Raw genomic sequence first — 24,399 nt, 5'->3', positions numbered from 1 at the left:
TTTACATCCTATGAGCTTCCAGGGGAACTTATTGTCTGCTTTAATGTCAGCTTTGTTTAATGTTTTTAAACTTACATTGCTTACAACAAAATTAATGAATATTTTGTTGGACAATTTGTGAACACATAACCTTAAACCTTTAACCTAACCTTAAGTTTGATGCTCTGAGTCATTCCATGCGAAATCAACACAGCCTTTGACCTGACCATCTCCGATTTTCATGAAATTTGGGGAGTTGAAACTATGCATGGAACTCAGTAAATATGAAAATTTTTAGTCTCATGCGTCTTGTAATTGTTAAATTATTCAAGGTCAAAGTTCGCATAAACTGCCCCTTTTGAGCCCGCTTAGCTATACTAAATGTGCTGTACCTCCGCCACTATTTCACCTAGGAAGCTCAAATAAAGCTTATTGTACAGGGAATTGAACAAGCTTTCCAATGATATTTAACAAGCCCACCTATCGATAAAAATGTAATTTTGCCACATGACCTTGACTTTTGACCTTGAATATCTCAAAACATGTCACCACCAAAAATCGTGAAAAAAATATATTTTGTCCCTCATGCCATACTCTAAAACATATCAAAAAATCATTCTGGGACTGCAATGGGATCAGAAGATACAAAATAATATGTTTAACTATGTGACTGATAAAAGCCTCATTACATGAACTATGACGAGTCAAAAGTCCTTTAACACCCCCTACAAAATGTAAAGGAGTTATCCTGGTCATGAAAGAAATATGTTAGGCACAGGGAGATCTCTAGCTGTGTGTGTCAAGCGCAGGGGTGGCATATTGTTGACCGCCATATTGAATTCAACGCAAACATTTCAAAGGAAAGTGGGTGATGTGAAATATCAAATCAGGTTAGAATTCCACGAGAAATGAAGCGGCGAAGGTTTTTCCAAAGTATATTTAACCAGCAAAAAAATATTACTGCATGCTTGTAATCATTTTCTCCTTTTCGAGGTGTTAAAAACAAAGTATTAAGAATGCTCCTAACGTGTCAGGAACTCGGCGAGATCATGCTGACATCTTGGGACAAAAAGAAGTATACGCACCATTGCATATGATTTTAATCAGCAACATTCACCAAATACTTGAATAGTGGAGAATATTGGGAAAAGTATCTCAAACAATTACGTGACACTTCCTTTGGAATGAAAAATTCTTCAGTGACTATGCTAATTTTTATGTTCCTGGTAAAGTTAATAAAAATTATACGCAATACCTGTGATTTGATAGTCTACAGTAGACAGATCCCAGCCGAATGGATATTGCTGGTAAGCTAATGATGTGGTATAGTGTATGGAGAACTGGAATGGTTGGTCCATATTCAACAACGGAACCTTAAATGGTGAGGGCTTCTTGGATGTGTTATGTTAAGTGAAAAGGTTTTTCATCCTTCCTTACGGGGTATGGCACTTTTCCAGAGTTTTGAAACAAGACAGTATGTAACCACCCTATGTGAACATTCTTCATGGTAAATTTCTAGGTAGATTGATGGGCAGATGGGGATCTATTAAAAGGCCTGCACATTCCCCAGATCTAACATCTTAGGAGGACTTTTACCTTCAGAAACATTTGAAGAGAATGGTGCATGCACTAAAAGTCCCTGATATTGACCATCTGAGAGAAGGCATAGTTGCTGCTTGCGATGTTGTTGCACCTGCTACATTGCCAAATGTTCTATGTGAGTGTGAGAGACGTCAACGAGTGTGCTCACAGGAATATTGACAACACTATAATGTGCATATATCATAAGTGAAAGATATGCGTATAACGTTTTGCTGCCAAAAAATAAGTTGGGAAAACCTTCGCTGCTTCATTTCTCGTGAAATTCTAGCCTGATTTGATATTTCACATCACCCACTTTCCTTTGAAATGTTTGCGTTGAATGAATTCAATATGGCGGTGAACAATATGAGGGACCGCTTGACACACACAGCTAGAGATCTCCCTGTGCCTAACATATTTCTTTCATGACCAGAATAACTCCTTTCTATTTTGTAGGGGGTGTTAAAGGACTTTTGACTCGTCATAGTTCATGTAATGAGGCTTTTATCAGTCACATAGTTAAACATATCATTTTGTATCTTCTCGCCTCTAAATGTTTTCATGATTATTTTTACAACTATCCAATACTGCATCTTTCTCCTATGAAACTTTGAAAAAAAAAATCATTAAACATTCGGGACCGTCACCCATATAATTTTTAGAAAAGAGGAGGAACGGAGTGGGAAAGCTACATTGTAGTCGTCGTTTCAGGCGGCGCGGGAACCACCTTTATGGCAGTGGCCCTCTGTTGCCGCCTTTACCTACGAAGGAACTTGCTGTCAAACAACAAATTGGCCTAGCTACTTGTTCGGCAAGAAGCGGCAACATTAAAATCCCTCCTCCCCGAAGCAGTCAGAAGGGAAGCAGAATTTTGTAAAGAAAAACCGTTCTGCGCTGTGAATGGACAACGGTTGATACGGTGACTCCAGTGTAGTAAGGGTGTGCGGGACAGAATTTTTTCGGTTGGGACGGAATTCTTTTTTGCTGCTACAACATTTTCAAGCATTCCCATTGGCTGGTAGGTAGCTTTTTTCCCTTAAGTGATTGTTTTTGTATTTCTGGAATGAAACACATCAAGAACCTCTTCTAAAAATGACCGTTTGGAATTTTCCGACTGATCGTGATCCCGAAAAGTTGGGATAGGTAAGGGAATTTTTTTACCGATCCCGCACACCCCTAGTAAATATTTTTTTGCGCCCAGAGCGAGAACAGAATTTGACGCCCCTGAAATGAATTTCCACCCTATTACTCGGGAGATATTTAACCTAGTTTACACTTGTTTTTAATTTTTGCGCAAAACCAGCGAGTAATCAGTGGCAGCAGACTCGGCCAAAAAAAAAAAAATCCATAAATGGAGAGGCCAGCATTTTTGTTGTTTTGGAAAATACCGAACAGGACTGTCCTGCCGATAGGGAAAATGTAATTGTATCACTGATTTGTTTGATTACACCAGACTGTAACACAATCCACGCCTTTCCATGTTGACGTAAGGAAACTTACTCGCGAAACCATAAAACCTGCCAAGTCTACTGTGCTTCTTCGCTTATTTCTTTCGTGTATGAAGTACTTTCATGAATAATCTTTTTGTGTGCTTACATGAGTGTTAGTAGACGTATCAAAGTCAGGTCAAGCTATTACCGTCTTGCGACTGTTGCTACGTAGGGCTGGTTTTTGTGTTCCAGGTTTGTGAGAACAGGTAGACCCAGAGTCGTGCAAGAACCTTGCCTTGCTGAGAAGTCGCGAAAAGGAAGTAAAATGGCGCTTGAAAAGGTGAGATTTTGTAACGTATTAGAATTTAGAATGGAAATACGATAAATTCCATTGCTTTATATTTATGGTTACTTGAAATCTTACTCGATTGTAAACAAAGTTTTTGTTTTTCAAAAATGTAAATTAATTTCAGTAGTTGTAATAAAGGGTAAAGAGAAATGATACCTTAATTTTGTTCTCGTCAGATTGGTAATCTGTGCAGTATTTATATTTCTTGACATATTGTCTCAGAATTGACAGATGATGAAAATTAAACTTCTTCCCCGCACAGCACGGTTAGTGATAAGGTACATGAATATATTTGTGGTATTCTCTTACACCATTCCCATGATTTGTATACGGCGGAATGTACGATATTGTATTTCATATTTTGTTACGTCTTCTTCCAACCAGAATTTTCGGGGGATGAGAGCTTAAGTCTGCCACCCAGATTGTAGAATGTAATGTGTTTTTGATTTAGAGTTAAAATTTGGAAATTGAGAGAAGCGTTGCTAATAACTTTTTGTTCATGCTATCTACGTATATTGGAAGGGAATTCAGTTTTATACTGATTCTGTATGCTAAAGCTAAACTTTGCTAGTTGAAATATATGGAAAGTACAAATCATATTTCATGTACATTGTGATAAATTATGGGCGCAACTATGGTCATCCAGGTAGTGAGACTAGTCACGAACATAACTACTAATAAGAATAATAAAATAACTAGTCTCACCACCGACCATAGTGGTGAGCATAACATGGAAACATAAAGATCAGTGTTGTTGTTATTATTAGAGAGCAATTAACTTAACTGCCTCACATATGCACTATGGAACTTTCTTACTGATTACTTTTTTGCCCAAGTTCCTTTTGTTTTATTGCGATTTCATCATGCTACGAATGCAATTTTAATATGATTCGATTACGATTTACTTCTGTTAACACATTCTGCGGACTTTTAGCGATTGCTCAAGATTTTATTCAATATATACTTTCATAGTTAGGTTAGACAGGCCAAGTTTGGTTCTCTTAGCATTAAAATAAAGTCCCTAAATGCATTCTACATTATAAGGTACCACTTTTCTTCTTCAAATCTGCTCTGTAGCTTTACCACAGAATTTTATATTCAAATTGTCCTTGTTTTCTTTCTTCAAACTTTGATGGCTGCAATGTTAATACTTGTCTAATGAAATGTTTTGATACTTCTGTAATAAGTTTTGATTTTTATAAGGTAGGCCCAAGCTCCAATTGTTTAATTCCGATTTCATCATGTCACACAGGCATTTTTTTTCATGGTTCGATTTGTATTTATGTCTGTTAATACGCACTTCGGAGTTTTAGAGATTACTTACTGCATGCTTGCATGAGAATGGTTTTTCACTTCCATATACTCCTATGTGATTCTTCTCTTGCAACCAACCATTTGTTAAATGTTGTCTTGGTCACAAGAATGCTGCTGCCATCTAGGTCATGTGTGTTCTGCAAAGTTAGTTATGGTTAGGAGACTCAGGTTTAGCACTCTTTAATATTCAAATAAGGTCTCTAAATGCTTTCGTGGTTTCCTTATGTGGGTCAGGTTTACAAAGATGCATATTAATCACTGGCACAATCTTATATTACATTGTTTATTGTAGGTTCAGAGTTCTTCAGGCGAAATGCATGATGCTAGTGATGATGAAGATTTAGAAGCTTTGCGTCTTGCCGCACTTCAGACATTAAGAAATAAGGCTCCATCCAACATGCAGCAGAAGCAACCGAAACCAGTGAATTTTGTTTATGAACAAAGAATACATCCACCTGTCAGAAGGCATAACTTCCGGAGAAATCACCGGAATGACAATTTTGTAAGTGCAGCCAAGACAGGCTTTTATGTATTGACTTGGCCACAAAAATCACTGGAATATTTGTGTTTAAAGTAATAATATAGTACATTGAGTTGTCAGTTTTTTAGATATTTGTAGTGGTACAATGTTAAGTTCACACACACATATTACATAACAGGAAAACATTTGGGGGAAGAGTTAAATAATGATTCACACACTGGGAAAATGTGTTAGTTTCTTGTCTTTTGTTGTGGAAGTTTTCAACAGTTTCTTGTCTTTTGTTGTGGAAGTTTTCAACATGACACCCACATAGGGTGAGGGCACCAGTGAACGACCATTCCCAAATACTACAAAGCAATATAATGCTTGGAAGAATCTGAGCCATTAATAAATGGCTTTGCATTCTTCTACAATCCATATTCTCTTGTTCAGGTCACAAGGTAGGGAGTTAAAGATGTTGGATATGAGCGCACTTGTGTGAGTTCAGCACAGGAGACAAGAATCTGGTATTGCTAAGAAGGTAAGAATTATTACATCATAGTCATGTGTACAAGAAACATTCGAGTTGTGTAAAATTTGTTTTTATTTAATAGCTACATCATCAAATCAGCATAATAGGCTATTCAAAAATTACATATTCTCTGTTGTGCATGACATTGGAAGGGGAAGGGGGAGGTCACACAGATACAAATTTGACACCATCTCTAGTGAATGACCACTGCATTCAGAAAAGAAAGGAAGTTCCACCTGAAATTGTTAAGGCGTTCCAATCATTTGCAACACTGACATATGACCAACTAAGATTAGCATTTGCAATAACATCGAAGAAATGGAAATAATATCATGAGGGAGAAAACCGCAACAAGTGAAACAGATATCCTTGGCATCGGAATCTGAAAGAAATTTACACGAGTTGTCATTATCTGTTGTGCAGAAGCATGAAGCGTGCGGTAAGGAAAGGTGGGGCAAGCGCCGCTTGCGTTCTTTTTTAAAACACTTTTGATATTTAAAGTTTGTGTTTTTCAATGCCTCTATACACCTTAGAATGAAATTTATTTACTATAAGATATTTACATTGCAGAATTTTCATTTCCTCTATTTTCTGTTCTTTTGACTTGAAACATAAACCGGCTACACCCTTGACGACGTTGGGCGATGCGCCACAACTGACCGCGTTAGAAGACTGCTCGCCTTTCTCCCCGCTTTTCGAGTGACTTATGCAGTTCTAGCATGGACACTGTCCATCCCCGTTTACGAAGAAAAAAGGCCGAGGGCAAGCAACACCAAGACCGCATCTGTCTTTGGCAAGGGTGTTGGAAAGAATTCGTCCACACGGCCACAAGTGTTGCTAACTTCCAGAATTTTCTGTGCATCCGTAGCACCACCTAACGCGGTACGATTTTCATGTTTGATACTCTATAGTAATCAACAAATTACATTATGAAGTTAGCCAGTGATCACAAGTCGTATGCTATTTATAAGAAATGAAATCACAGCCGGTACTTGAACATATTCGTCATGTGGTCGGTTACTCGGAAATATGGAGGGTATGTAACACTGCAGGTTAGGGTGAAAAGGAAGGTTAATTTAGAAGCGTGGGTGCTGCTGTTGCATGTTGTTTTTTACTGTGATATTGTGATGTTTTTTTCTGTTCTTTGTGTCGTGTTTTTGTACCTGGTGTAAAAGTACATTGAAAATTTCCGCCAGGGTTGACATACCAGAAGAGCCATCAATTTGCAGTGCTGCAGGTAAGGCCTTGATTAGGGACCTTCTTTCAAAACCATTCAGTTCGAGAACATATGGTGTAAAGTTGGAGCTTGTGATTGTGAGTCGAGCGACCGTGTCCTGAACTGTGCACAACCAAACCAACTAAGAAAGATGGGAAAGTTTTCATTAGGCAGTTTAAAACATCTCAGTACAACAATATTATGTGGTAGCAACGATCTTAATAAATTATTTTGTTGGCCATGTGTTTTATTCAATACAAATTTAGGAACAAGCTACAGTGACTTGAGCAATTTTTATAATGCAGTGCAAAGACATGAACGTTCCCAGAATCACATCTGCGCTTGCATCCAACTGAAGACAAATCATGATTCATAATTCTAGCCAAGTAAGAAACCGAAACCTGTCCGTTTATTTAAGATCGAAACTTTATGCTAATAGGATGTTTATTATTTTTAGGGTTAAAAAGAACGTAATTTAATTTACAGTTGCCCTCAAATATCAAGTAAATCATTATTTTCTTCATGGTTGAAATTTACAAGTTTATATAGAGAGGCTTTTTTCTTCTTTATAAATCTGCAGCGGAGATTTGATTTTACGGTATGTATGCACTTCACACACTCAAGCCCGATACTTCACGATTATGCACATTATTGTAAGTAGGGATGTGTGTAGGCCTATATTATATTTGAAATTGTTATAATTAACCGAAACGAGAAATTAACCCATCGCTTGCCTATCACGAAAGGTCACGGCACGCACCTGCTGTTGTGCAAAACAAGAGTGAATGCAGTGAAAATTGCATTATGCAGAATGTTGGTGATTATGTTATAGTGTGTTATGATGGTGAATGTTCGTAAAGTTGAGCATGAATCTGAAATAAAAGTTATGCATAAGTGAAGATGACGAATGGAAATGGTCTAACAAAGCTGATCAGTCATTGTGACATCAAGGAATATCCACAGATATTCTGTCTGAAACATTTTTATGATGTTTACTATACAGTACCTGAAATGCTAAAATATATAAAAAAAACAGCCTGTAACTTTTTCAAATTTGTTTGTTCTAAAAACATTACAGTCAACTCTCGATACAACGACCTTTCAAAGTTCCCAGGAAAAGGGTCGTTATTGGAATTTGCACCAATTTTCAGCTTAAACGGAGCTCAAACTGACACAAAGATGCCTAGGAGACTGTATCCTGGTAGTTATACAACCTGTTATGCACATGATGCATGTTGTGAGAAGGAAAATAGAACATGAAAACGTTTTCACAAATAAAGGATTTAAAGTAATGTTACTTTCTTTCAATTGTGCACAGTCGTTGCTCTTCCAGGAAATTCTTACAATTCTAGTTCATGAGAAACCAGTTTGCACTGAAACCTACTGAAAGGAAAACAATCTCTCGCTTATTGCAAGCGAAACTCAAAGAATATTGACACCAGTCACACTGGCGCCAGCAAAAGTCGGGAGATAATCGGGCAGAATGAATGTTGGATTTTATATGGGTCTACTGGAGCATTGTCTGTTACAAGATTAACTGGTAAGATAAGATCTCTCAGGAGAAACCTTTCTAGGCACCTGACAAAAAAAAAAAAAAGGCGGGCTGTAAATTTTGTTCTGGTTCGGCTGGGTAAAATACAACGTAAAAAAAAGTCACGTTTTCTTTGCTTCAACCAACTTCATAGTCACCCCTCCCCCATTCAAGGGAGCAGTCCAAACTCCTTCCTCGACTTGCATTGTAATCCAGCGTGAAAAAGGAAACACGCAACGTGCGACCTGTTTTCACCCAATACATATTCTAGGACACGTCATTAAACAGCGTTGCAGTTGATAATCATTTGGGTTTGGAATTGGATTTCACTTTAAACTATATATTTAGTCCCGATTAGCCCATCAGCATAAAATGAACTCAAAACAAGCTTTATGAAACCATTTTTAGATATCAAAGTGGGAGATCGTTATTTACTCTCATGTTAATCGACTATTTAATGTTGGATTTAGGAGTATTCTCGATGTCAAACATCCGCTCCTCCAAACGTTTTCCACTTGAATAATGTTTCTTTTCTTTAAATTCTGCAATTATCACATTGCCGTGCACACACCAGTGACGGAGAATGAGCTGGGAAGGGGGAGGACTTTTTTTTTTTCAAGAATTTATCCAGAACTGGTTGCCCCATTTTAGACGCCAAAGGAAAGGAAGAGCGGTCCACTTCCACCCTCGCCTGAAATCACCCAGTGTGCACACACGAGCAAGAAAATTGTGGCTGAAACAATCGTCATCGCTGCCCCCCCCCCTCCACCTTTGCTGAGAGGAAAAGAGAGAAGTCACTAAGCCAACTGAACACTTTTTTGGCAAATATTACAAGATTGGCACAGTTAGGAAAGCATATGAAGTGGGAAACTCGAGTTATGATGCACGTAAGATTGAAGTAAACTTTTGCATAAGCTTCGATGACAAATCATTAAGTGGGTTGACGATCTTGAGTTGGCCTATGTGGCTTTTATTATCTCTAATAGTTTCGCTTTTTTATGAAGTGTTACAGGGAACAAAGAACACGTTTTGATTGAAAGCGGTTACTGGAAGTTGTCTGCTACAAGGCCAAGAGTTGCTCACTCACGGGGACCTGCTGAAATCTAGGTCAGAGCTGGACAGACGGTCCAGACTTCCAGGCACCACCCTTAAGGTGGTGCCCCCCCCCCCCCCCATTCAGTTGTCAGCAGCTCTTAGGACAAGGAAACAAGTCAAGGTCGATTTAAAATAACATCTAAGCACATTCGATCTTCTCTTCTCGCGTATGCAAGAGCAAGCGAAATCACTGGCAAAACAAGCCTGGCGCGTAAGTAGGGACCGTCGCTGCACTTGGGGGAGGGGATGACAGAGGTCAAGTGCTATTGGATATCACTCAAGCGTGGTGTGGTGGTGTCTATTTTTAGATCAGGCCCACTTGCGACCTGCAGAGAGCTCGTGAAGGGAATTGCAACACCGCGTATAAAATGAGTGCAACAAACGTATTTTTCGGCCCATTTCCTTGAATTTTTCAACTTTTTTTTTCTTTTCTTCACGGTTCCCGGGAAAAGGGTCGTTACTTTGAGAGGATCGTTAAATCCGGGGTCTTAGAATCGAGAGTTGACTGTATTATTATTATTAAGTGTGGTTTTGGTCATTCACTGAATTTTGCTGGTCATTCACTAGTGTTTTGGTTGGAATTAACCAATCTTTAACTATTTCTTTCATATTGATATGTATTTACTTTAAAATAATATTCAATGAAACCCAACATTATGATGAATTCATTCATCCAATTTACTTGGATTCACTTTGTTTTTCTTTGACCAAAAAATAAAGTTGTGGTAAAATGTTCTTAACTGGTCATTTACTGGTGCACTCACCCTACAACCAAGATTTCACATGTTTAAGTAAGCCAGCAAGTGCTCTATTGTGACTATTAAATTATGATTATTCTAATAACTAAGGTAACTAACTAGAGTGTAAGGATTTTCAATTTTCCTACATTATGCATTTAATTTTCAAGCTCTCAATATAGCAGAATGCTCTAAAATTTTCCAGATTTTACATTTTCTCATCTTAGTACTCTGGAAAATATCAAGTGAGTTTCCAGTATCTTTCACATCCCAGAACCAATGCTCTGATTTTTGTATTCTTTTATTTTTGCAGCACAATTTTCGAAGAAATGGAGTCATAAAGTCAAACCTGATTTCTATAGTACCAATAGATACTTGTTCAACTGAACCTGACAAGAGTGAAGCACATGTTGGCTCAATTGTGAAGCAAGAGGAAACTCCCAGGTTGATCCTTCCCCAAGATAGATATTTCCCTAGATTTCCTGCATCTGAACCTACAGAGAAGCCTAAACAAGGTTAGTAATGCATAAGTTGTTGTTGAGTGTTTTGTAATTTTGTGGTAAGACTGTAACTGGCAGCAGGTAGTGTTTAAGCCAGACCTGGGCTTGATTGTGATAGAGCCTCTTCGCATGCATCTCAGGGTGAGTATTACAACTATGGAGTCTCGCAATAATTTTCAATGTATATTGATGGTATCGGGTGTTTATTTCTTCCCCCCCTTTTTTTTTTTTGGAGAATTACGAGGTGTGCTGGCAACATTGATTATGTCTGAGGACAGTACCAAGTGTGCCCGACATCTGTCCATGTTATTCAATCAATTCCCAGATGAAAGAAATGAGTTGAAATTTTTCGTACAATACGGTACAGTACGGAAAAGTTCTGCTTTTTTGAGTCTCACTTTTTCATGCAAACTTCAGTTAAAATTTTCCGCAGAGTTTCCCAATCAATTTTCACATGGTCTGTTACAGATCTTAATGGTTAGTTGCCAATTTGCACGCACGAATTTGATGAATTTTGGCAATATTTTCTTCCGTTCGGTTCGCTACTGGCCACCCTAACCTTTCTTCATCAGCCACTTGTTCCCTCCCCTCAGAAAACAGTTTAATCCATTTGTACACTGCTGTTTTCTTCATGGCATTCTCGCAGTACACTTGCACTAACATTTCTTGTATTTCACTCCCACTTTTGTCCAGTTTCACCAGAAATTTGATGTTCATTCCTCTAATTCCAGCTCAGCTATTTTCAAGACAGTGCACACACACAAGCACAAACAACAATGCATGCCACTCAGCACAAATCCATCACACGTGAATGCAAATACTGCTGTGAGGCACTGAGATACCAAGGTTACATAATCTTACAGATCTCCTTGCATAGTGCTGCCTTCAGTGCTAAACGGTGGCAAGTTTGCAAACTTAATTGTCAGACCTCGTATTATTTATCTTTTTATAGAATAAATTTCAACTATTTTCTTTCTGTCTTAACTTTTTACCTCATACTGAACATTCATGTAGAAAATAATTTTCTCGTTTAATAATTAAGAAATATCCACATAGACAAAGTTAATACCCAGTCCAAGGTTCATGACTATCGCTTTTTGTACAAAAGTTGCATACTTTCAAAGTCTATGTTGCATAACTTTTCAGAAATCCTGTATTTGACCTTTGTTCCACTAGGACCGCTGTTCTGAAATGGCTATAAAAAAAGGATGACAAGTTCATGAGCAGGTGTCCGTACTTGAAGTAAACTGTAATGCTGATTCTATATTAATGTAATTTGTTTTATAGTAAGGATGTAAGTTTCCAGTTATTAGCACATGAAATAAAACTGAATGAAGTATTTCCACATGTAGAAAAGCATTTATATGCTGCAAATTTCTACATTTTTTATGTTTTGTTACTGGTTACATAAACGAGGAAGTGGTCTTCTTGTGTTTCGACTTCATTGGAAATGACAAAAGTGTTGTACCAGTTTATCCACATACAATATAATTTTGACTAAACTATAACATGATCAGAAATATTGTTAAATTAATCTAATTTTCCCCCATACATCAAGAATTGTCAAAGTAGGTAACAGCAAGGTGACTTAAAATGCATAATTGGGAAAATGTAAATATAAATTTCTGTATTTCCACATGGGAAAATCCTATCCATGGACACAATTCTGTAACTTAAAGTGTGGTGTACTTACTTTGTAATTATTTACATATCTTGCTATATTTTGAAACAACTTGACTGTAAATATTTATCAGCTTTCTTGCTATATTTTGATACTTAACTTGACTTGACTTATCAGTATCAAAAGGAAATGTTCTACTGGCAAATGTCTCAAAGTACTTCCCTTTGCAGTTCACAAAATACTTTTTAATTGCTTCTTGTTCATAGTTTTATGAATCAACTTTAACACAAATATCTTAATTTTTATGTGAAAACTGATTAATCTACTATTTGTAGGTTGCAACTTTTCAAATTTGATAATTTTTATTATGAATATTAGGGATGGGCTGATATTAAATTTTGACTGATACTGATAAAGCACCGATATAAAATTGACCGATAACCGATATTTTACCAATCTGATCCCAAATGGTCCTTGAAGAACCTGAATAGTTCATTGACCTTCTTAATAAGTGTTTGTTTCCAGGTGACTGCAGTGCAATAGAAGTTGCATATTTAAACATTAACTTTTTGAGAAGTAGGGCATGGAGATTATCCACAAGAATTATAACAAAAGGGCAGAATTTTGCACCAAATTATAATATATTTATTGATATATCGGATCTGTAAAATAATGGGTAATTTACTGATACACCGATATGCCTATATCAGCCGATACCAGTAGAGTACTGATTAATCTGTTCCATCCCTAATGAATACAAAAGCTACATTCACATATACTATTCTTAAGACATATTTATATGGTTTCATGTACGTATTTAGGAAAAATCATCCAAGTATGTAGTTGCATGTGATTATTAAGGGGATGAATGTTGTTTAGGTGTGCTTAATAACCTTCTTTCATTTTCTAGTTTCTACAAAATTCAGCCGCTTTGAAGATTCAAATAGTGAAGACAGTGATGAAGCTGACTGTGATGATGCTTTGCATACCTCTGTGGAAGAAGAGAAGTGTGTATCTGAAAGTGCATCCAAGGATGAACCTGAAACTGAATCGCATAATAAAGATGATGATGTTCTGCTGGTGCAGGATGATGACAGTCTAGACAAGTTGATGGAAGAAATGGAAGCAGAACTTGAATCAGATGATGAAAAGAACAATGTTAAGTCTGAGAAAGAAATCAAAGTGGAAAGTGAAACACCTACTGACGAGGCTATGGGTAGTGTTTGTGATGTGAAACTGGAACCTTCCAGTGCCGACGATAATGACAAGGTGAAGGTCAAAATTGAGCAAAGCGACAGTTTTACAGATAAAAGTAACGATGATTCAAACAATGCAGTAGTTAAAGTGCCAAAAGATGAACAAAAATCACCACTTAAAAATGAAGGACAAAGTAATTTTTCAAATCAGTGTAGAGAAGATACAGAAGTGTCTCCAGCTAGTGATGTACCTGTCTCACCTATAGAAACTGTAAACTCTTCATCCCCAATCAAGATGCAGTTTCCCAACATTCAGGACTGTGTTAGTAGACCAGTAAATGCAGGAGTTGAAGTTTCAGGCCAAGCGACGGCCAGGGTTATGAATAATGTTTATCCACCTGCAGAACACTTCGTTGAAGCCACTTCCAGTCCATTCCCCGTATCCATTCATATTCCACCATATCCTCCACCGCTTAATTACCAATCAGACTACAACCAGCCTCCCATCTTCATTGACCAGGCGGGACCTTTAGTTTCTTCATTCCCTCCAAGAAATGTGTACCAGTCAGAGAACTTGCCTGAACGATGGTCCCCAGGAAACCAAAAAGCTCTCTCTCCAAGAAGGTGGTCACCAGAAAGAAGCAGAAAGTTTTCACCAAGACGGGACTCACCCATACGGAGATCACCATCTCCTAGAAGGCGACGGTCACCTTCTCCAGTTCGTAGAAGATCACCTAGCATGAGGCGAAGATCTTTATCTCCCAGGAGGCATTCTCCAAGGAGAAGGTCACCTTCACCAAGTCGATTTTCTCCAAGAAGATCACCCAGACGGTCACCAAGAAGATCTCTCACACCTAAAAGACAGTTACCAGTTTATAGATCTCCATCACCAAGGCGGCGGTCACCATTCTCAAGAAGATCTCCCACTCCGCGACGACTCTCTCCGATGCGGAGGAGGTCAATATCACCACGGAGATCTCCTCCATTGCGTAGAAGGTCTCCTTCGTTGAGAAGGCCAACACCTCCATATAGAAGATCACCTTCTCCAAGAAGGATATCGCCCACACGCAGGAGATCTACTAGCAGATCTATATCCCCAAGAAGAAAGTCCCCAGGACGTAGAAGATCTTTAACGCCTCGCAGAGGAATTTCTCCTGAAAGGACAAGGCGTTTGCCATCTCCAAGGAGATCATCTCTTTCTCCTAGAGAATCAGTAACCGAGAGGCCATATTCACCAAGGAGATCAACATCTCGGTCACCTAGGAGATGCATTCCAGCATCTCGAAGATTGTCGCCACGAAGACGTTTGTCACGTTCCAGGTCACCAGCAGAGAAATCACCTATGAAAAAGCAGTCTCCCGTGAGAAGATCTGGAGACAAGAGGCAGTCACCACGTGGCCGAAGATCAGATTCACCTTTCACAAGAAGACATTCTCCAATCCACAGGACAAGGCCATCAGGTAGATATTCTAGGTCACCATCCCATGAAAGAAGAACATCTCGTCAGAGTTCACTCTCTCCGGAAAGAAGAGGCCAGACTCGCAGGTCACCAATATCCAGAAAGTCACCATCGCCCAGCAACGTGCCACCAGTAAGAATGCCATCACCAAAGCAAAGACCGTTATCTCCCAGAAGACAAAGGAGAAGTCCATCACCTAGACGACCATCAAGATCGCCAAAGAAATGGTCATCACCTCCACCAAGGCAGCGTTCTCCAAATCATTCATGGAGAAACAGGTCTCCTCCAAGCCGGAATGTAGACCTGAGAGTGCATTATAGCAGTAGGCTGTCAGGGTCTCCAAAAAAGAGATCGTTATCACCTTCCGGGAGTGCTACTAGGGTGTTCGATGGTGCTCCTGCTGAAACAAAAGAAATTCTTCAACCTACACGTCAAAAGGCATCACCCAGTATCATGTACAAGCAGCATTCACCACTTCCATTGAGAGAATCTGTGCAATCTGATCAAAAAGTTTCCACAGTTGCAAGTCATGCAGATACAGATGAAACTGCTGACAAGCTAGAGTACAATATGACAATTGATAAGTCCTCGGAACACATTGATTATTCTGATGCTGAACCTTCAGAGAAAATAGTGCAACAAGCAGCTGAGCCAGTGACCAGAGAGAGTAATTCTCCTGCAAGACATTCTGAAGCTTCTAGCATTTCTAGTAAATCAGCTCATCATTCGTATTCATCTTCACCAGCTAGCCAATCAGCAACAAAGCTAGAATCGCCAAGAAATTCCCAGTCTCCCTCATCTAGAAGTTCCAGAACACCTAGTTTGAGTTCTTCGCCAGATGCTGTAACTGATGAAGAAAGACACAAATCTCCTTTACGAGTAAGATCCGAGAAGAGTACTCGTGCAAGGAAGTTCCAGAGAAATAATGAGAAAAGACAGAGAAGTCATTCTCGACAAAGATCTAAGGACCAGTACAAAAAGCATGATTTTAAAAACAACAAAGGATTCTCAAAGGGTAGCTACAATTCTAGAGATTCTAAATATAAAAGCAAAATATTTGGGAAACTAAAGGAAGAGTCTAAAGGGAAGAGCATGAGGTCGGGTAAAGTAGAGAGAGGATCACATGATGAAGTTCTTGAAGCAAGACGGCGTAAGTTCGAGTCTACCTGCCCTGTTGTTCCACGCGAGAAGAAAATAAGATTGAAGACAAGTGCTAGCAGTCATACAGCAAGGACCAGCCAAGAAAATAGAGAAAGAACAATTATTGAACAATCCAAGGCTCCGGAGAATCCAAAACCAAAGAGAAACAGAGGAACCATTGAAGGTAGCATGGGTTTTGATTCTGACACCGACATTTCGGGAAAGAAGTCTAAAGTTGAGTACTTATGGTCCACAGATGAGAGTGAACCTGAAAATGAAGGTCGATTTAAATCGACAGCTCCAAATAAGGAGAGGGTTGGGACGATACGTTTTACAAGTTTGGCAGAAAGTATCAACAAAAGTAAAAGGAAACCAGAGAATTCATCACAGAAGAAAGGTGAAAACAAGCCAGAGGAAAAAGGAAAGAAGCCTGCAGAAAAGCAAGAAACCCGCACTGATAAAACAGGTAATATTTTTGTGCACGATATAATAGTTATCACAATTCTGTGTACCTCATTCTGTTACCAATATTGCTAATTTACATCCAATGCTTTTCGTCCTAATCTTAATTTAAGGGCGAGTCGGATTAATCTTTTGCAAGTGAATTTTCAGCATGGTAGCAGGAATATGTAGTATTCAAGTAAATAATTCATAATTTAGTGCATAACATTCATGATCCACAACTGTATGTACTAAGTATTATCATCTTCAAGGTGTCCACAGATCTGGAAAAACCTGAAATCTTGGAATCTTACTATATCTGGAAATGCAAGGGAAATTCACTCTTTTTCTGGAAGAGTCAATGTTTTGTAGTAGTGCTGTAAAAGCAAGAATTTTAATTTTGTTGTGGAGAAATTATACTTCAGTTTGATGTACTGAGTATTACTGGTAATTACAGCAGAAATTGCTTATTAATTACTTCAGGAAATGAGGCGTGAACTCTTTATCACATAGAAATATACTACAATAAGTGTCTGTTGGGTTTAATGCTTGTTTTTTGCAATTTGGAGTTGGTTTTGGTGGGGGGTTTGGTGGTGGGGGGGGGGGGTTGTTTGGTAGGTAGACTATAATTATGTATTATTTGCACTAGAATTGTTATGGATTCATAGATAGAAGAATTCTTTGTTAATCATTAGTCAGTACATTTCAAGTATTACATAAAACCTCCCTTAACCAAACCAACATTTTACTGTTCATCCTGGTGGAGGCACATAGTGTTTTGGATCCCACTTTAAACTGTAGGTCCAGTCCCGATTAGCCTTACTGTGCATAACGTGGACCTAAAACACCAAAACAATTAATCAATTACTGTTCAGTTTCTCTTCACATTATTACCTTTAGATGTGACAGTTTTAGAATATTAAAACTTAGTTTAGTGTGATTAAGTACAAGTGTTTAAAATACAGTAACCTACTTCCAGACATGTTCATGTACACAATTGCCTAATAATTTGGTCTGGAAAATATGTAAATGTCTGTGAATTTTGTTTTAGAAAAATTATAGACACCCTTATCCTAACATTATGCTTGATGTAAGTCAACATGTACCTAATTTTAATTTTAGTTTTCATGATTCACATAATTTTTTAAAATTGTATTTTTTTTTAAGCAAGGCATTCATTTAAGTAAAATTATGGTTAAAGGCCAAGGAAAAAATATATTGCCGATACAAATGAAGTTCATATATTTTGTTCAAGTTCATGTGCCAGTCATATATTCTGTTTTGGAACTTCAATTTTCAATGCCTGCAGATAGATATGGCTCAATCCAAAATTTTGGAGATCTAAATTAGAATTGTCAATTGTAGACCCTTTTTTCACAATTCAAACTCAAGTAGCTCAGTAAGGCCTACACTTTGGGACTTGGCCACTGGTTCGTTGTTAAAATACAGTGACAACCCTATCCATACAAATAATAATAATAATAATGAACATCAATACTTGATGGAACCAAATAAAAGAAATTCGTGAAATATGCAGTAGGTTCTTGTCAGTTTAGTTTTGTTCATTTAATTTGAGGTCTTAAATTAATTTCATAGTATTCTAATCTTTTGCTACTTTATTTAATCAAAAAAAGCTATAACAACATAAAATGTGGCCAAAAATGTGAGCAGTTTAGTTATGCTTTGAGAAAGGAAGATCATTGGCACTCATATAAGGTGTCATTTCTCTGAAATCTGGTATTTATATAATGGGATATAATTGATCCATTTCATTGCAAAAGTTCTAAATTTTATTTTAGATGCAGAGAAGACTGACCGAAAGAAAATAGCTGAAGAAGGAGACGATTTGCGAGCAGAGCTAAGTAGAAGGAGAGCTGAGAGATTAAGTAAGGTATGTGCTTTCTTCTTGATGAGTGTACTTACTTGATTTAATTCAAGTGATGAAGAATGAACTGCAGATGTGAAGAATATATTACCAAAATAAATTAATCGAACTAGCAAAGGTGGTGAAAACTGCTTGACCACAACTTCTGCAACTTAACAGTCCTGCATACGTTTTTATCCATTCCATATATATTACAGGTGCTTGCTGCTATTTTATACCTGTAAACACTAGTGCCACTCACTTGTAATTGAAGGAACTAATTCAAATGTTATTGCTTTCTTCTTTAGATGGACCTCTTAAAATAGTATTGGTTCACTAACTATTTTACACACTAAATTAGTATTAATTCAAACTGACTTAAACATGTAGAGTAATTGATTTAAAGTTTTGACTGCAAAGATTTTGTGTAAAGCTGAGCCAATACCAGCACTAATAGCAATACTTGAAAATTGTAACACTTCAGAGAAGTTCAGTTGATGTACTTTCAAACTTTAACACACACAATGGAACACAACACATTTTCCTGCTTAATACATTGTCAGCCTGGTCCCAGCAAAAGGCATGTTAAATAATATCTATCGTATGCTTGTTGTAACTCCTGTTTTCCCAAGCTGTGTTAATGTCATAAACTTTGCCAGAAGATCCTCCGGTTGGCCATGAAACTTTGTCTTTTTTCCTCTCCCACTTGCTTTAGTAGAAGTTTAATTGTCTAAGTGTCTTTGAACTGCTGGTGGGTAGGCTTTCATGTGGCAGGAGGAAAAGCTTTTGAATGGGAAAGGCAGGATGTTTTGAATAGGAAATGAAGTCTTATTTTTTAAAAATAACTGAGCATCACTTTGGAGGTGGCTAGTGAAGCTTTGAATAGCTTTACTGCTTCCCCATCCACTGAAGACTAATAGAAAATTCTACAAGACTTTTTAAGGCAATCCGGAGTCTCATGCTGATGAGTTGCATGATCTGCAGAGAAAAATGCTTCTGTACCTCCTCGATGATTTTCAAGTTCACCCTACAGCAATTGCTGTGACATGAATGGAATATGTTGATTTTTCTTTTCTTCCAGCGAGTAATCTGCCTACCGGCACTGTACTGGTGTACAATTTTTGCGATTTTTAACTCCAGGGACACACACATTTGTTTTGGTCCCTTATGAAGAGGCAAGGTGGTCAAGATGGTCAAGAAAGCACTAGCATTTTCCTCTCCAGATCATGTGAGTGACTCATCAGTAGGGCTCTGAAATTAATGACCTAAGAAATCTCAAAAAATAGCCTAAAAGTTTTGAAAAATGATCCAGAAATGAAAGCTTCACTTTTTCACAAATTACAAGAAGAGATTAGTTGAATAATTCGATAAAATCTGTTGTTTGGTGGCTTCAAGCAAGAGCAAGAAAGCAATTCAGTACTAAGGTTTTTCTGTGCAAGTCATTCACCTCCTTTCATAGTGGGCCTTGCACAGTACAGTAGTCAGCCAGCATCTAAAAATACAATTATGTTTCTCGTTCATCAGACTATAATTTTTTTTATCACAGATTAAAGCGATATTAGTGCCCAGCAAAGGAACCTCAAAGTAAGCTTCACCTAAAGTATTTTAAGTTTGCTGGAGGAGAAATATATTTACCACAATAATTTAATCCATTGCCAAATATTTAACTTAGAAAAAATATTCTGCTTTTGCATTGACCATATTTTTTTATTAATGGTGTGCTTGCTAAAAATACCATGTTAGGAAATTTAAATATGTAAGTTATGTTAGCAAATGCATTTCAAATTCACGAAGCAGGGAAGAAGCAAAAATAAACCTCAAAAATGAATGCAACAAAAATAACAAGAAAAACCCACTAAAGATGACATAAAACCCAAAAAAGTTGGAAAATGCAAAAAAAATCAATGTCTTTTTGTTCTGAGTGGATACTGACTACTATCAGGTTTTGCATTGTCTTCAAGACCCAGAAAAAAAAGAAGATTTTTCATTAACTTCCGAGTCAGCATTGTATTATTACTAGAATGAAGATTTCCTCTGAAATGCTTTTTTTTCTTCCTGGGCTAGAAAATATGGGCTTTGAAGTTTAAAACCGGTTTTATGCCATTTCTGAGAGGAATGCACAAGTTTTATTAAGGGTTGAGCCAATACCACTTTGAACCGATACTTTCACCGATGCTTGTATAATTCCAATTTAAAATAACAAATGCTAGTTACCAAGTCATACTAACTCATCACATCACATTTCTTTAATTACTTTAAATAACTTCCAAATTATTCTCATGTAGCATTATAACACTTTAAAATGTCATGTGATATTCGGTAATTTTGTCATGTGAACTTCTCTCTAGACCCAGAGGATGCAAATACATTGGGTTTTGAAATGTTGCATCTCTTTAATTTCATGTAGACACTATTCATTATTGTCATTTGGGTTAACCTGGTGAGGGAGAAAAGCAATGTAAAATTATCAGACAATACCAACAGTCACATACAAGACACAGAAGGGAAGAGTACAATAAGAAATCGTTAAATTCACAATCCTCCCTTCCCGCTTGAGTAGAAAAAACAAATCGAATTCCACAGCAATTCACTCACCTAGGAAACTGGGGGGTAAAGGTGGCCAGGGCATGGTTCTGATGACATCACTCCCATCTTCGTGGATTTCAAGAAAGTGTGGGGCCCTAACTCGACACCCCGTATACACCTTCATGGTGAGATGCAAAGCATAGGGGAGCACTTTTTTTAACTAAAGATACATGCGTAAATGAACAAGACATTATAGGATGAAAATGTGAGCATTGGCGCCATGTCACATGACATTTTGCCTGAGCCAAAACGAACTCACTGTGGTAATACTGATTTTAAAACTATCCTTCTTTCTTACCCCCACGAGTTTGCGAGCAGAAGATGGATGATTTATTTTATTTCCACACAGCCTGTAGTAGGTAGTTGCCAAGTGTCAAGTCAACTTTGCAGGAGGTTTTCGCATATGTAGATCCAAATGTGCGCAGAATATAGTTCCACTGAGACGGGTTCTATTCCGACACAACTGCATACTTGCAAGAAAACAGTTATTTAATTTGTAAAATACAGACAAAATAGTACATCCATTAGCAGGAATGTACTTGATCGGTTGCAATCACTGTGCAGACTAACTAGGATCAGTAGATTCGCCAACTGGAGTTTGTATTGCGCTGAAGAATTGCTGAAGATCAAGAGCGAGTTGAGCAAGACTGAATACGTTGCAGAGCACGTGGAATCCGTGATACCAGTGTTACACATCCCACTATTTTAACCCTATGTTTATTGTGATGTGATTGATTAATAATGGTGCTATACAGCGGCGAGAATGGCTGAATCGAGGTCCCCTGTTCAACGTGTGGTTTTACCCAAGTGTTATTTTGGGCTTCATCTGAAGGGAAAAGCTCTTCAAATCAAGCAAGTTGTTTTAAATGGATAATCCTCCTTACGACAACATGATCAAAGTAAAACAGGGCGTGAGGTGATTTGCCGTCAATGTGCGCACGAACTGTATCAAGGGTGCTGAATGATTTGCGGTTTAAGTTTAGGAAGAGGACACGATTGTTTGTTGTTTGAACACAAAAGAATCTCTGCTGTATTAAAAGATATCGCGGAGATAAGAAACATGTTTATTATTTGAATGAGACGTGCTTTAACTTGGTAAGGGGGAGGTTGCAGGGGGGGCGTACATTGAATCAAACATTGAAGGACACCACCCTACAAAACCACCGCCAGGGCTGAAGAAAACAACGAGAAAAGAAGAGGGGAAGGGGGAGGCTTATTGTTTCACCCACTGGCGGCAATGAAATCTTTGTTGAAGGTGCATATTTACTGTTCCGTGCAAAGAAAGGGTGATTATCAGCAAGAAATGGACAGACCAAGATTTGAATCCTGGTTTAGTGAAGTGATTCATAAATTAAAACCAGAGTAATAGCAGCAGACAATGCACCTGATTGTCGCCAATAACAAATCATGCTTTTTTTGCTGGTATAACTTGAAGTGTGTGTCTCTTACAGTAACGGATGTATTGCAAACGATGCTACCAAGATTTTCATAAATGTATTTCTTTCTAAACCAAAAACAATAATTTGTCTTTAAATTCAAGAGGGGCCTATCGTTGTTTACTTTTATCTTTGTTTATTTTTCTTTCCGTGATCGAAATATACACACATGCTCTCATGTTTAGAAGTTATTTCACATTTATATTAAGTAATGACACATTTATTACATAATCTATGCGCAGAAAGCACTTCTAAAATTTGATGTTTCAGGAGACAAGAAGAAGCAAAAATACATTCTGCTTGACATGCATGCGGGTTTTGATGTGTTGTGCGGTTGGCAATACTGTGGATTTTCTCAGTGTCTACGATGTAAGCAGCTTGACAGTTGACGCAAGACTGGCACGGAAGATTCTGAGCTCAGTTCTCTCGCGGATTGATACATAAAACCCTTCTGCAAACTTAGCTTGACGTTTGGCTTACATGCCTTTGAGAAGTTTGGTTGCTCACTTTGTCCATGCTTTGGATCATGTGAATCATCTGCTCCTTCCTAGGAAGGTGGGGGTTTGTCCGGAACTTGACACAAGGAAGGGTGAAAGAACTTTTGAAATGATCAAATGTTGCTCTTGGCCGTGGTTCTTGCGACTCAATGACAATGGTATCAGTGGAAAAAAATGAGCCGATGCTTACAGATACATCAGCATCAGTATCACTTCAGGCCTTGTTTTATTCAGCCTGTTTTTGCTTATTATAGTCATAAGCACCTATTTTGAAGATAACTGCATTTTTGAGTGTCTAATATGAGAAAATGGTGAAAAATCAGTTTGGCTTTGAGTTTCTTTTCTTTCTTTTGACCATTTCTTTCTTGTGTGCATCTGTTGGTAGTAGCTGATCAGAGTTCATTGTAGTTGAGGGAATACTCATCTGCAACAACTAAGCAGATTGTATCACATCAGCTTGTCAGGTGGTTATCTTATAACCATAGTGTGATTGGATTTGGTGTCAAGCTTTTTGGAATAAGAAACTTCTTTATAGTATACTGTCGCATATACATGCTGATATGTTTTTTCACCATTATTAATAACTTGCTGTTGGCCATGCTCAGCAGTTAGCAGTAATAGGAGACACCTGTCACTACCATAATCACATTCCCTTTTACACCTATGAAAGTATAGTCTGGCTTAGGTTTAAATGCCCTTTATACATTGATACATTTGTAAATGACAAGAATTGATACATTTTATTTTGCATATGATTTATTCTTTGTTTTTCTTTTCAGGCTAATGTGTTTCATAAGAATAGTCACCCAGAAAGACTTGTACAGTCTGCACTCCATGGGGCTGTCGGCAGGTAAGTTGCTAAAAGGAATTGCAATTTGAGTCACATGGTGCTTTGCACTTTACAGAATTCTGAAATTGTTGATATGTGCGAGCATGTGAAATTGCCCTATGCTAGGTATGGAATTGAATATTAATGTCTTATCATTAATTTTTGTGATGTGGTGTAAAATAGTGTGTAACTTTTTTTATCAATCCTGTTATTGTTTTTATCAGTGTGAAAAGGAAAATCATGTAGATACAGTGTATTATAAAATGATTTTGTAATATCGGGTGATTCCCTCGCTAGAGGCCCTAAACTTTTATCTATAAAACTGCCATTTACTTAAAGTTTGTCTTGAAATTTTGTATGCACATACGTTCAACAATGTAAAACAGGATCTAACCCCTCACAATAGGTTTGGACTCTTCATTTGTTTTGTTCCACGACAATGCATCTCGGTGTGTTGGCTCGAATGTATAGGGATTACAATGTACACAATGGAAGAGTGTGTGTTCCTCGTTCATAAATACTGGCAAACTGGTTAATTTAAAGCATGTCAAAGGGCATTTCAGACTGAATTTCGTGTGAGACTTGTTGTATCCAGAAATTGGTAAG

At 37.7% G+C, this 24,399-nt stretch overlaps 1 protein-coding gene across 3 annotated transcripts in view; it reads left to right on the top strand.

Annotated features, from left to right (window-relative positions):
• Positions 1–3,049: 3,049 nt before the first annotated feature.
• The window catches only part of LOC145994810 (uncharacterized), a 45,066-nt gene continuing 23,716 nt past the window's right edge, over positions 3,050–24,399 (top strand). Inside the window, exons 1-6 of one of the 3 annotated variants that reach the window (XM_083131121.1) lie at positions 3,050–3,330; positions 4,946–5,155; positions 10,538–10,739; positions 13,256–16,606; positions 18,381–18,472; positions 23,744–23,814. In XM_083131121.1, coding sequence (XP_082987247.1) covers positions 3,316–3,330; positions 4,946–5,155; positions 10,538–10,739; positions 13,256–16,606; positions 18,381–18,472; positions 23,744–23,814 — 3,941 coding nt within the window. In that variant the 5' untranslated portion in view covers positions 3,050–3,315. The remainder of the gene's footprint in view (positions 3,331–4,945; positions 5,156–10,537; positions 10,740–13,255; positions 16,607–18,380; positions 18,473–23,743; positions 23,815–24,399) is intronic. The other 2 variants (XM_083131122.1, XM_083131123.1) reach the window with 2 other exon arrangements.

The sequence above is a fragment of the Lepisma saccharinum genome, chromosome 11 (assembly GCF_977018435.1).
Source record: "Lepisma saccharinum chromosome 11, izLepSacc3.1, whole genome shotgun sequence".
NCBI classification, from domain to species: domain Eukaryota; kingdom Metazoa; phylum Arthropoda; class Insecta; order Zygentoma; family Lepismatidae; genus Lepisma; species Lepisma saccharinum.
This window is presented reverse-complemented; position numbering and strand designations above follow the sequence as displayed.